This window comes from Balaenoptera acutorostrata, chromosome 1, assembly GCF_949987535.1.
Source record: "Balaenoptera acutorostrata chromosome 1, mBalAcu1.1, whole genome shotgun sequence".
Taxonomy (NCBI): Eukaryota; Metazoa; Chordata; class Mammalia; order Artiodactyla; family Balaenopteridae; genus Balaenoptera; species Balaenoptera acutorostrata.
Window position 1 is genome coordinate 173035100 of NC_080064.1, and position 14385 is coordinate 173049484.

At 36.9% G+C, this 14385-nt stretch overlaps 2 protein-coding genes and 1 pseudogene across 17 annotated transcripts in view; 2 read left to right on the forward strand and 1 right to left on the reverse strand.

Annotated features, from left to right (window-relative positions):
- CHML (CHM like Rab escort protein) overlaps positions 1-14385 on the forward strand; it is a 221698-nt gene that overhangs the window by 68348 nt on the left and 138965 nt on the right. For 8 of the 16 annotated variants that reach the window (XR_009009276.1, XR_009009279.1, XM_057553058.1 and 5 more), the window contains one exon: positions 1363-1424. The exons of the other annotated variants lie outside the window; for them this stretch is intronic. The gene's annotated coding sequence lies outside the window, so the exon portion shown is untranslated. The remainder of the gene's footprint in view (positions 1-1362; positions 1425-14385) is intronic. 16 annotated transcript variants of the gene reach the window in all.
- Positions 1-14385, reverse strand: part of WDR64 (WD repeat domain 64) — a 157952-nt gene that overhangs the window by 22872 nt on the left and 120695 nt on the right. The window contains exons 22-23 of the mRNA XM_028166581.2: positions 5868-5926; positions 2706-2815 (exon numbers count right to left, since the gene is read on the reverse strand). Coding sequence (XP_028022382.2) covers positions 2706-2815; positions 5868-5926 — 169 coding nt within the window. The remainder of the gene's footprint in view (positions 1-2705; positions 2816-5867; positions 5927-14385) is intronic.
- On the forward strand, positions 6075-7451 carry LOC130708855 (protein-L-isoaspartate(D-aspartate) O-methyltransferase-like; annotated as a pseudogene).

A 14385-nucleotide genomic window follows, 5' to 3' on the forward strand; every position in this document is an offset into this window, starting at 1 on the left:
GTAGTTCTTCTTGCTTCTGCTGTCTGCCCTCTTGTGGATGAGGCTGTCTAAGAGGCTTGTGCAGGCTTCCTGGTGAGAGGGACTTGGACCTGCCCACTAGTGGGTGGAGCTGGGTCTTGTCCCTCTGGTGGGCAGGGCCTTGTCAAGCAGTGTGTTTATCAGGTGGCTGTTTTTTCAGGAAGACTTTAAGTGGCCTGTCTGCTGATGGTTCAGGCTGTATTCCCATCCTGTTGGTTGTTTGGCCTGAGGCATCCCAGCACTGGAGCCCACAGGCTGTTGGGTGGGGCCAGGTCTTGTTGAGAAAATGGCAGCCTCCAAGAGGGCTCACACCAAATGAGTACTCACCTGAACTGTTGCCACCAGTGTCCTTGTCCCTGCAGTGAGCCATAGCCAGCCCCCACCTCTGCAGAAGCACTTCTAATACTAGCAGGTAAGTCTGGCCCAGTCTCTTATGATTTCACCCCTTTTTCCCTGGGTCCTTGTACACATGAGGCCTTGTGTGCACCCTCCAAGAGTGGAGTTTCTGTTTCTACCATCCTGTGGAATTCCTGTGATTAAACCCCACTAGCCTTCAAAGCCAAATTCTCTGGGGGCTCCTCCTTCCATTGCCAGACACCCAGGCTGGAGAGCCTGACATGGGGCTCAGAACTTTCACTCTGTGGGAGAATTTCTGTGGTATAATTATTTTCAAGTTTGTGGGTCACCCACTCAGAGTGTATGGGATTGATTTTATCATGATTGCACCCCTCCTGCCATCTTGTTATGGCTTTTTCTTTGTCTTTGGATGTAAGGTGTCTTTTTTGGTAGGTTCCAGCTTTTTTCCTTGGTGTTTGTTCAGCAGTTAGTTGTAATTTTGGTGTTTCTGTAAGAAGGGGTGAACTTACATCCTTCTTCTCTGCTGTCTTGTCTTCTCCTCCTCATTATCATGATTTTAAGACATTTTAATATGTAGCAATCTGTCTCAATAATGATCATAAAATTTCCTTTTTCTTTATGTATATGCATTTTTAGCATTTTGTGTATGTATAGTTAGTACTACTAGGCAATTAAAAACAAGTAGGCTTCGTAGAGCATGGCCATTATAGTTATTAATACTGAGGTAGTAGATCTTAAAAGTCCTCATTAGAAGCAAAAAAAAATTTTGTAACTATGTATGGTGACAAATATTAACTAGACTTATTGTAATCATTTCACAGTATATGCATATATTGAAACATTATGTTGTACACCTGAAACTAATATAATGTTATATATAAATTATACCTCAATTTTAAAAAAGAAAGCTGATCCTGAAGGGAAGCTCTCTAGAGAATGTAATTGGTTACAGTCCTAGTAAATCATCTCTGTTTGCTCCAATTGCAGCACTGTGCCCACCCCTCTGAAGCAGGTGAAGCAACCAAGGAAGAAAAGAACCATAAAAACAAGTAGGCTTTGTAATATCAATCACATTGTCATTGAAACAATTAGCTCACTTTCACTTTTCTCAGTATTAGTTGTTCTTTCCTATGATTTTTTTAATGACTTCTGATCCTATGTATCCTATGATCTTCTCTGGGCTTGGGTCTATCGCTTAGCTACCCATATTGCTTAATGATTTGAGATAATTCTGTAAGAACACTTGTATTGAAAGTATTTATTATCCTTTTAATGGTGATGAGCATGGCATCTCATTTCGTTGGGTGTGGAAAAGAATTGCAAATCAGTGGCTACTTTCTCAAAGCCCTTTTGTGTCATGTTTTATTAGTTTGTTTATTTATTTTAATCAGCTAATCAAGATTGCTTTTATGATGCTAGAGAGGGTGTGAAGAAAAGGGAACCCTCTTGCACTGTTGCTGGGAATGTAAATTGATACAGCCACTATGGAGAACAGTATGGAGGTTCCTTAAAAAACTAAAAATAGAACTACCATATGACCCAGCAATCCCACTACTGGGCATATACCCTGAGAAAACCATAATTCAAAAACCGACATGTACCACAATGTCCATTGCAGCACTATTTACAATAGCCAGGACATGGAAGCAACCTAAGTGTCCATCGACAGATGAATGGATAAAGAAGATGTGGCACATATATACAATGGAATATTACTCAGCCATAAAAAGAAACGAAACTGAGTTTTTTGTAATGAGGTGGATGGACCTGGAGTCTGGCATACAAAGTGAAGTCAGAAAGAGAAAAACAAATACCGTATGTTAACACATATATATGGAATCTAAAAAAAAAAAAAAAGTGGTTCTGATGAACCTAGGGGCAGACAGGAATAAAGACGCAGATGTAGAGAATGGACTTGAGGACACAGGGAGGGGGAAAGGTAAGCTGGGACGAAGTGAGAGAGTAGCATTGACATATATACACTACCAAATGTATAATAGGTAGCTAGTGGGAAGCAGCCGCATAGCACAGGGAGATCAGGTAGGTGCTTTGTGACCACCTAGAGGGGTTGAATAGGGAGGATGGGAGGGAGATGCAAGAGGGAGGGGATATGGGGATATATGTATACATATAGCTGATTCACTTTGTTATACACCAGAAACTAACACAACATTGTAAAGCAATTATACTCCAATAAAAATGTTAAAAATAAAATAAAATGTTTGTTTTCTCCAGAAAAAAAAAAAGATTGCATTTATGGTATATACTCAAACTTTAGCTTAAAATCCTTTACCTCTCACACCCTGAATTCACTATATGAAGGTCCATACCTCACTGAGCCATCGATGGAGGCAGTAAGCACCACTTGTTTGTCTTCTACATAGATTATTTGAATAATTTCTAAAGAATGAGCACGCCAGGACAGCAGCTGTTTGAATTTCTAGACAGCAACAATAAAGCATATCTCATGTAATAAGTATGTACTGATTCAAAGTCAATCTTGAGCAAAAAAACGTTAATCATTAAAGAGCTAAGCTAATGAATGAATGGTGTGGACATCTGCACAAGACAATGAAATGCCCACCCCAATTATCTCTTCTTTTGCTTGTTGAGGTACCAGAATTCTATTTATAGATATTTGTTAATCTATACATATCCCTGGGACAGGAACTATCTTACATCTTTAGCAACTTATCATTTAATTGAGGATTAGCAATTCATTTAGTTGAGGATAAATAGATGACTAGATGAAAGAAAAGTCTTAGTAGAAGTGTTGGGGGGGGACTGAAAGATATAATCAGGAGCAGGAGAAGGCAGAGTTAAAGAGGAAGGCCAAAGGTGAGATTGGCAAGAAGACTTTTCCTATTTCCAAACTTTATCCAAAGATCCCTGGCTAATTGTTTTTGTTTGTTTGTTTTGTTTTGTTTGTTTTTGGGATTTTTTTTGTTTGTTTTTGTTTTTGGTGGTGACGGTGGGGTATATATGATAATTATATACCACAAGGAATTAACAAAAGGAATGGGCCCAGCTCATTCTCTCTCAAAGACATCTTGTGGCTTGATTGGTATGTTCCTTCAGGATGTGACTTATCCTCAAGTTTAGAGCCTCTAAATGGACTCTAGAAGAAAATTTTAAACTGTGTGAACTAGAGTTGTCAACTGGGGAGCTTGCTCTGCAGTAATGTCCCTGTAAAATATGTTCCCTCTCTATCACTGATGAACCCAAACTAAGATATTACTTCCTCCTGGTCATCTATGTGGGAGCTAGAATTCTGGCAGCTTAGAGTTCTATAAAGCCTGAATTCATTTGGACTTTAACATAGGTTAGGCAAAATTCCTCCTAAATTTCTTGACCTTCTGATTCAATTCCATGTTCCTAGAGAGCCAGGGTAAAATCTGCATTCTTCTACTTATTTTCTCAAAGCTTTTCAAGAACGTTTGGTCATCCAAAGGTTCTTTCCCTGCCTACCTTGGGATGGGATTCTCTAAGGCAAGTATTTCAATAATATGGACCACATGTATAGTAAGAAATACATTTTACTTCATGACCCAGTAAACACATGCAATACGTGCACATGCATCTGAAACAATTTTCAGTATCCTTTACAAAGGATACTTAACCTTATTATGTATAATGTATACTGATATTGTCTATTCTATTCTATTGTATTCATTCCACCCCATTCTCTTCTTTTTCATAAAAATACTGCTTGCCACTTATTAAATTGATTTGATGACCTCCCCTAGTGGATCACAGCCTGTAATTAGAAAAACACTGATCTAAGACTTTTTTTCTGTAGGCATGTGAATATAATCATGTATTAGTTCCCTTTCTGTGGATAGGTTTTGACTACCCTATCTCTTAGACTATCGGTATTCCATGGAGCATCTTTTAAACTGTACTGTTGCAAGAGAACAAGATTAACCTCTGATTTATAGACTGACGTTTTCACTATAGTTGTAATCTATAACTGAATCTGGTTTAATGCATGGTACGTATTAGTGTATGTAATAATGAGGCATCTTATGACCAGATTCTGTCCTATATTTATAAATAAGCAGCCAGATACAAATTGGAAAATCGCATTGTCCAAATAAAGAAAACGTTGAAATGAGGTTGAATAGGGAACAATTTGAATACATTATTAAAATAGATTCTCTTCTTTTAAATTGGTGAAAATGCTTTAAAATCAATTCCACTATTATTCTAATTCAATATTAACACATAACTTTGTTTTAAAGATTTTCTCTGAATTTTGAAAGGTCTTGATTGCCAGTTTGTAGGAAGTCCATTTGCAAAAATATAAGTTTTGAATTGTATTTTTTATCTGTTCAAATTAATAGAATATTGATAATCATCATGAGTAAGAGAAAACAGTTAGATAACCCTCTACTCATAGATGGTTCAAGCATATGATTGTTTTTGTTCCACTCACAGCATGCCTTATAGTTGAAACAGTAAGTTGAAACTTAGCGTTTTCCATTTGCTAGCAGTATGTGTTATATATATGGAAAGAGCATTAGATTAGAGGACAAGAACCCTGGTTCTGGCCCTGACTTCATCGTTAACTGTGATGTGATCCCAGGCAGGCCACTCTCTGATTTCCCCTCTACAAATTGAAGATAATCATACTAAAGCTATATATTTGAACTTTATAAAAACAATAAGTGGTTCTTGGAAACAAAAAGAAAACTCCGTAGATCAAATGAAATAATGTTTGAAACAATAACCATTCTAAAACACTCTGCAAGGAATCCTATCCTAATCCACGTATCCATATGTTAGTATTAATACCAATAATCCAAAAACAAAACATTATTATTTAAGCAAATATTTAGCTTTTGGATTTGAAGTATTAACTTTTAGGGAAATAAGCCTATGATAAAATAGTGCTTCCTTGCTGTACTCTTTAATTAGTGTTTAGTTTTTATAATATATGTAGATATATTTGCATATCCACATACACACAAGAAGTGCATATTTAAATGGTTAACAAATAAGGATGTTGACATTTACATTACATTAACACTAAAAATAGAATACCATATGTTTAATTATAAGGATGATTTAGACTAGAGGGGAAGAAGAGTTTCTTGAAAATAATAATGTCTGGGAACTAGGCTGGGCTTGAAAAGAAAGGTTATGGAACTTTCTTCTATGAAGTTGTATAAGATATAGACAATGACTGGAGGACTAGATGATGTATGAATTCTTTTAAGCTCTGGGTTTCCACATAGACTCTAACAAATAAGTCAAAACATGAAATAGATGCAGAGTGACCAGTGGCTGGTTTGCTCACTCACTCATTCATCCCCTATTTTCTCCAGTACACCATTGTTATTTGCCATATAGCTTAAGTTTCAATAGTAGTATATATGACTTGAGAATAGGCAGTCGTGTCTTGTATTTCTATCTTTTGTGATGTCTAGCACAGAGAAATGCTCAATAAATATATGTTGATTCATTAATTAAAATAAAACTAAAGTTCTTACCTTTTCATCATGAGGTGGATCCAGGAAGGAACTAATACTGCAAAGGATAACATGTCCTTCTGTATGAAATTTAAACATTGGAATTTTTAATTAGATATTCTGTTGTCTAAGTAAATACTATTCAGACTTGTTTTGAATCAGGCATTTAAAATGGTAAATAAAATAGTATCTGAGAGGTGCAGTGGCGGCAGCTGTAGCAGGGATGCGAGCAAGGCAGTGACCATGTGGGAAGTGGTCTCACTCTTGGGAAGCTGCTGGGCACCATTGCTGTGCTGAACGTGGTCCTGTACCTGCTCAGGGTGTTCTTAGCGATGGCCTGAAAATCTAGTGGTGCCAGCCACTCGGAGCTAATCCACAACCTCCGCAAACATGGAATCATCAAGACAAAGTATTTGAAGTAATGGTGGCCACAGACCACTCCCACTATGCAAGATGAAACCCTTATGTGGATTCTCCACAATCAATAGGGTTCCAAGCAAAAATCAGTGCTCCACACATGCATGCATATGCACTTGTACTTCTATTTGATTAATTGCATGAAGGAGCTAAAGCTTTTGATGTAGAATATGGAAGTGGAATTCTTACTTCATGTTTTGCATGAAGTTGAATCTAGTGGAAAAATAATAGGAATTGTTCACATTAAAGAGCTAGTAGATGATCCAATGCTTTTGTTTTCAGGGAGAGTGCAACTGGTTGTGGGGGATGGAAGAATGGAGTATGCTGAAGAAGCCCCGTATGATGCTATTCATGTAGGAGCTGCAACCCCAGTTGTGCCCCAGGCTCTAATAGACCAGTTAAAGCCTGGTGGAAGATTAATATTACCAGTTGGTCCTGCAGGTGGAAACCAGATGTTGGAACAGTATGACAAGCTACAAATGGCAGTGTCAAAATGAAATATCTGATGGGAGTGATATACATGCCTTTAACAGATTTAAAAAAACAAAAACAAAAAAAACCCACAGTGGTCTAGGGACAAACTGCTGCTTTTAGGCAACATCAGCTTGACCTGTATATAATATTACAGTGGATTGCTCACCTCAGTCCTTAAAGCTTTTTGAAAATCAACAGCATCACAGCTTGTTTTGGGCTTTCATACACTATTTTCAGCATGAAAATGTGTGGTTTTGTGGGATTTCTAATCCCTCAAAGAGGCACAGAAGCCAAACTGGTAGAAGAAGGATGCTAAGTATAAATTTGTGTATTATTACTTTAACATGCCCACATTTTACTTTACGTATTCAAAGGAGGGGTTCTGCAAAGTGGAAAACTTAGTTTGTGAATTGATTTTGAGGAGTGGTTTTTCTTTTCTTAGACACTTCGTTCTGTTCTGATGTTAATTTATCAGATTGCGTTTGTGTATCAGATAACACCACCATTCACAAGTTAAGTTTCTTGGATTTTGGATGTCTGTTCGATGCTACAAAGAAAATAGAGATGAGCTTCCTTTTTAAAGCTTTTGACGTGGTGTCATAGAATGGCATGTTGTAGATACAAGCAGCTGCTCTGTTACCTTAAAACTAAGCATTTGTAAATATTAAAACTTAAGAAGATGGCAGGTGATTTCCTTTAAAACAGCTGTTCAGAGTAGACATACTTCACATAGTTCTTCCTTTCTTTAAAAGTTATAGGAGGGGCTTCCCTGGTGGCGCAGTGGTTGAGAATCTGCCTGCCAATGCAGGGGACACGGGTTCGAGCTCTGGTCTGGGAAGATCCCACATGCTGCGGAGCAACTAGGCTCGTGAGCCACAACTACTGAGCCTGCACGTCTGGAGCTTGTGCTCTGCAACAAGAGAGGCCGCAATAGTGAGAGGCCCGCGCACTGCGATGAATAGTGGCCCCCGCTTGCCGCAACTAGAGAAAGCCCTTGCACGGAAACGAAGACCCCACACAGCCAAAAATAAATAAATAAATAAAAATAAAATAAAAAATAAAGGAATTCCTTTAAAAAAAAAACGTTATCGGAGACTTGTAGCTCAGTATTGTTTTTTCTGTTTCTAATTTGCTGCTGATAATGTATATGGATTTAACATGTTGTGTAAGCTGTGTCCTAGTTACTGAACAGTTTATGCAGTGCTGCTTTGCCAAATAAAGTTAAAAGTGAAAGAGACAAAAAAAGAAAAAATTGAATCTGAGAAACCAGAAATGAAAGATGAAGTTTCATATCAATTTTTACATGTAGAAATTCCTTTTCATTTCTAGCTTAATAAGTCATAATGTTTTGCCTCATACACTCAAAGTTCTTGTAAACATCAGGGTAGATGAAATAGAAATGAATACACCACTACCAAATGGAGTCCAAGCTGTTATGGACACACAAATCCTACAATCCAAATGATAGCTACAAAAACTAGATTTAAAAAAGCAGCAATGACTACACTGAGCATCATATTCAAACTGCAGAAAATCAAATATAAAGAAATAATCTTCAGGGACTTCCCTAGTGGCGCAGTGATTAAGAATCTGCCTGCCAATGCAGGGGACATATGTTTGAGCCCTGGTCCAGGAAAATCCCACATGCTGTGAAGCAACTAAGCCCATGCACCACAACTACTGAGCCTGTGCTCTAGAACCTGCAAGCCACAACTACTGAAGCCTGCGCACCTAGAGCCCCTGCTCCTCAACAAGAGAAGCCACCACAATGAGAAGCCCGTGCACCGCAGTGAAGAGTAGCCCCCACTCACCGCAACTAGAGAAAGCCTGTGCACAGCAATGAAGACCCAACGCAGCCAAAAATAAATTAATTAATTTTAAAAACAAAGAAATAATCTTCAAAGAAGCCAGAGGGGGAAAAAACCACCTTTTTTAGAGGAGCAAAGATAAGAATTACATATGACTTCTCAGAAACTCTACACAAGCAAGAAGAGAATAGAGTGAAATATTTAAAGTGTTGAGCAAAAACCCCACCAACCTAGAATTCTGTATCCTGAGAAATTATTCTTTAAAAGTGAAGGGGAGGGCTTCCCTGGTGGCGCAGTGGTTGAGAATCTGCCTGCTAATGCAGGGGACACGGGTTCGAGCCCTGGTCTGGGAAGATCCCACATGCCACGGAGCAGCTGGGCCCGTGAGCCACAATTGCTGAGCCTGCGCGTCTGGAGCCTGTGCCCCGCGACGGGAGGGGCCGCGATAGAGAGAGGCCCGCGCACCGCGATGAAGAGCGGTCCCCGCACCGCGATGAAGAGTGGCCCCCGCTTGCCGCAACTGGAGAAAGCCCTCGCACGAACCGAAGACCCAACACAGCCAAAAATAAATAAATAAATAAATAAATAAATAAAATCAAGTAAAACTTTAAAAAAAAAAAAAAAGTGAAGGGGAAATAAAGATTTTCTCAGACAAACAAAAACAGAGTTTTTATTGCCAGTAAAGCTGCCTTGCAAGAAATGTTTTTTAAAGTTCTTAAGAGAGAAGAAAAAAGATATAGGTCAGAAACTCAAATTTACATAAAGAAAGACATGCATAAGAGAAAGAATGAATGAAGATAAAAACTAATAGATAACAGTTTATTCAAAATAATAACAGCAACTGTATTTGATGATTATAACTTATGAATACTTGAAATGAATGACAGCAAGGATGTTAAGTGATAGGAGAGAAGAATTAGGAATACTTTTGTCTTATAAGGTACTTGCACTACCTGTGAAGTGGTATAGTGTTATTATTTGAAAGTGGACATGGATTTGATGTAAATATATATTGTAAATTCTGGGGAGACCACTTTTAAAAGTTAAGAAAATGTTCCATGGTTGCTACTTGATCACAAGGTGCAGGGTGCTTGTCAGGGAAAAGATGCCCAGGTTGGCAGGTCAGGCCAAGTCTCTGACCACACAGTGCCAGCAGCAGCAACAGACTCATGCCCTGCACTCAAAAACAAACAAATAAATAACAAACAAACAAATAAAATTTAAAAAGGAGTATAATTGATATGCTAAGAATGGAAGGAAAATGGAATCATATAAAATGCTCACTTAAAACCACAAAAGGCAGAAAAATAGTAGAAGACAAAAGAAGGAAAAAAACAAGGGCAACAAAGAGAAAACAGTAAGAAATAAGGTAGATATTAATTCAACTATATCAGTGATCACTTTACAGGTCAACAGCTGAATAAACCAATTAAAAGACAGAGATTGTCAGAATGGAATAAAAGACAACACCCAACTATATGTTATCCACAAAAAATCCACTTTAAATATAAAGACACATATAGATGAAAAGTAAAGAGAAAGATTTACCATGTTAACACTAATCCAAAAAAAGTAGGAGCACCTATTATTACTTTCAAAAAAGAAGTCTTCAGAGCAAGGAAAATTATCAGGGACAAAGAAGGGCATTACATAATGATAAAGGGGTTGATACTTCAAGAAGACATAATAATCCTTAACATGTATGTGCATAATAGAGCATCAAAATACAGAATCACAAGGAGGAATAGATGAATCCATGTTTATAGTTGGAGACTTCAACACCCAACTATCAGAAATGGACAGAAAATCAGTAAGGACATAGTTGAACTAAACAGCACCATCAATCAACATGGATATAATTGACATCCATAGAGTAGTTCATCAAACAGCAGCAGAATACACATATTTCTCAAACTCTCATGGAACATTTACTGAGATAGACCACTTTCTGAGCCATAAATCACACCTTAACAAATTTAAAAGGATGGAAATCAATGTAAGAAATGGCACAATGGAAATAAATTAGAAATCAACAACAAAAATTAAGCTGGAAAATCTCAAAATACTTGGAGATTAAACAACACACTTCTAAATAATAGGTCAACAAAGAAATCTCTATAGAAATTTTAAAATATTTTTAACTAAATGAAAATGAAAATACAACTTATCAAAATTTGTGGAAAGCAGTGAAAGCAGTGCTTATAAGAGAAATTTATAGCATTAGATGTATATATTAGAAAAGAAGAAATATCTAAAATCAATAATCTAAGCTTCCACCTTAGGAAACTAGAAAAAGAAGAGTAAATTAAATCCAAACTAAGCAGAGGAAGAGAAATAATAAAAATTAGAACAGAAATCTATTAAACTAAAAGTAGAAAATCAACAGAAAAAATCAACAAAACCAAAAGTTGCTTGTTTGAAAAGATCAATAAAATGGTAAAGCACAGCTAACTAAGAAAAAAGAGAGAAAACATAAATTACTAATATCATTAATTAAGAGGGGACATCACTACAGGCCTCGTGGGCACTAAAAGGATAATAAAGGAATACTGTGAACTCTATGCCCACAAATTTAATAACCTAGATGAAATGGACCAATTCCATGAGAGCACAATCTGCCAAAACTCACACAAGAAGCTAGACAATTTGTACAGGCCTACATTTTTAAAACTTTTAAAAAGTGAGATGTAACTGATGTATAATATTATATGTCACAAGTGTACAACATAATGATCCACAATTTTTAAAGGTTATACTCCATTTAAAGTTATTATAAAATATTGGCTATATTCCCTGTATTGTAAAATATATTCTTGTAGCTTATTTATTTTATACGTAATAGCTTGTACTTTTTAATCCCCTACTCCTATCTTACCCCCCCTGCTTCCCTCTCCCCACTGGTAACCACTAGCTTGTTCTCTATATCTGTGAGTCTGTTTTCTTCTATTATATGCATTAGCTTTTTTTAAGATTCCACATATAAGTGGTATCATACAGTATTTGTCTTTCTCTGTGTGACTTATTTCACTTAGCATAATACCCTCCAAGTCCATCCATGTTTTTGCAAATGGCAAAATTTCATTCTCTTTTATGGCTGAGTAGTATTCCTCTCTCTCTATATATATATATCTCACATCTTCTCTGTCCATTCATCTGTTAATGGACACTTAGGTTGCTTCCATATCTTGGCAATTGTAAATAATGCTACTATGAACATTAGGTGTATTCTTTTTGAATTAGAGTTTTGTTTTTTTCAGATATATACCCAAGAGTGGAATTGCTGGGTCATATGGTCTATTTATAGTTTTTTGAGAAACCCTCATACTGTTTTCCACAGTGGTTGCACCAATTTACATTCCCACCAACAGTGTAGAAGGCTTCCCTTTTCTCCACGTCCTCACCAACATTTGTTATTTGTAAACTTTTTGATGTTAGCCATTCTGACAGGTGTGAGGTGGTATCTCATTGTGGTTTTGATTTGCATTTTGCTGATGATTAGTGATGTTGAGCAACTTTTCATGTGCCTGTTGGCCATCTGCATGTCCTCTTTGGAAAAACTGTCAATTCAGGTCTTCAGCCCATTTTTCAAAATTGTATTTATTTATTTATTTTTAAAATTTGGTTGCATTGGGTCTTAGTTGTGGTAGGTGGGCTCTTTAGTTGCGGCTCGTGGGCTTCTTAGTTGCAGCTCTCCAGCTCCTTAGTTGCAGCTCACTGGCTCCTTAGTTGTGGCATGTGAACTCTTTGTTGCAGCATGCATGTGGGATCTAGTTCCCAGGCCAGGGATCAAACCCAGGCCCCCTGCATTGGGAGTGCAGAGTCTTAACCACTGCACGACCCCAGCAGGGAAGTCCCAGTTTTGGGGGGTTTTTTTGATGTTGATTCATATGAGCTGTTTATATACTTTGGATATTAATCCCTTATACGGTTAATATCAATTGCAAATATTTTCTCCCATTCATTTAGGTTGTTTTTTCATTTTGTCAATGGTTTCCTTCTCTGCGCAAAACTTTTAAGTTTAATTAGGTCCCATTTGTTTATTTTTGCTTTTATTTCCTTTGCTTTGGCAGACAGACACAAAAAATATATATATTGCTACAATTTATGTCAAAGAGTGTTCTGCCTATGTTTTCCTCAAGGAGTTTTATGGTTTCCTGTCTTACGTTTAGATATTTAATCCATTTAGAGTTTATTTTTGTATATGGTATGAGAAAGTGTTCTAACTTCATTCTTTTACATGTAGCTGCCCAGTTTTCCCAGCACAACTTATTGATGAGACTGTCTTTTCTCCATTGTATACTCTTGCCTCCTTTGTCATAAATTAATTGACCATAAGTGTGTGGGTTTATTTCTGGGCTCTGTATTCTGTTCCATTGATCTATGTATCTGTTTTTTTTTTCCCCTGCCAGTATCATACTGTTTTGATTACTGTAGCTTTGTAGTATAGTCTGAAGTCAGAGAGCATGATTTCTCCAGCTCTGATCTTCTTTCTCAAGGTTGTTTTGGCTATTCAAGGTCTTTGTGTTCCCGTACAAATTTTTAAAATTATTTGCCCTAGTTTTGTGAAAAAATGCCATTGGTATTTTGATAGGGATTGCACTGAATCTGTAGATTACCCTGGGTAGTATGGTCATTTTAACAATGCTAATTTTCCAATTCATGAACACTGTATATCTTTCTGTCTGTTTGTGTCATCTTCAATTTCCTTCGTCAGAGGCTTGTAGTTTTTTAAGTATAGGTCTTTTACCTCCTTAGGTAGATTTATTCCAGGTATTTTATTCTTTTTGATGCAATGGTAAATGAGTTTTTTTCCTAAATTTCTTTTTCTGTTGTTTGTTGTTAGTGTATTGAAATGAAACAGATTTCTGTGTATTTATTTTGTATCTTGCAACTTTACTGAATTCATTGATGAGCTCTAGTAGTTTTCTGGTAGCTTCTTTAGGATTTTCTATGTATAGTATCATGTCATCCTCAAACAGTGACGGTTTTACTTCTCCTTTTCCAATGTGGATTGCTTTTCTTTTTCTTCTCTGATTGCCATGGCTAGGACTTCCAAAACTATGTTGAATAAAAGTGAAGAGAGTGGGCATCCTTGTCTTGTTCCTGATCTTAGAGGAAATGCTTTCAGCTCTTCACCATTGAATATGATGTTAGCTGTGGGCTTGTCATATATGGCTTTTATTATGTTGAGGTAGGTTCCCTCTATGCCCACTTTCTGGAGAGTTTTTATCATAAATTGGTGTTGAATTTTGTCAAAAGCTTTTCCTGCATCTATTGAGATGATCATATGGTTTTTATTCTTCAGTTTGTTAGTATGGTGTATCACATTGATTGATATGGGTATACTGAAGAATCCTTGCATCCCTGGGATAAATCCCACTTGATCATGGTGTATGATCCTTTTAAGGTGTTGCTGGATTCAGTTTGCTAGTATTTTGTTGAGGAGTTTTGCCTCTGTGTTCATCAGCAATATTGGCCTGTAATTTTTGTTTTTTGTCATATCTTTGTCTGGTTTTGGTATCAGGGTGATTCTGGCCTTGTACAATAGAATTAGTTCAGAAGCATTCCTTCCTCTGCAGTTTTTTGGAATAGTTTGAGAAGGATATGTGTTAACTATTCTCTAAATGTTTGGTAGAATTCACCTGTGAAGCCATCTGGTCCTGGACTTTTGTTTGTTGGGAGTTTTAAAACTGCTGATTCAATTTCAGTACTGGTAATTTGTCTGTTCATATTTTCTATTTCTTCCTGGTTCAATCTTAGGAGATTGTACATTGCTAAGAATTTGTCCATTTCTTCTAGGTTGTCCATTTTATTGGCATTTAGTTGTTCATAGTAGTCTC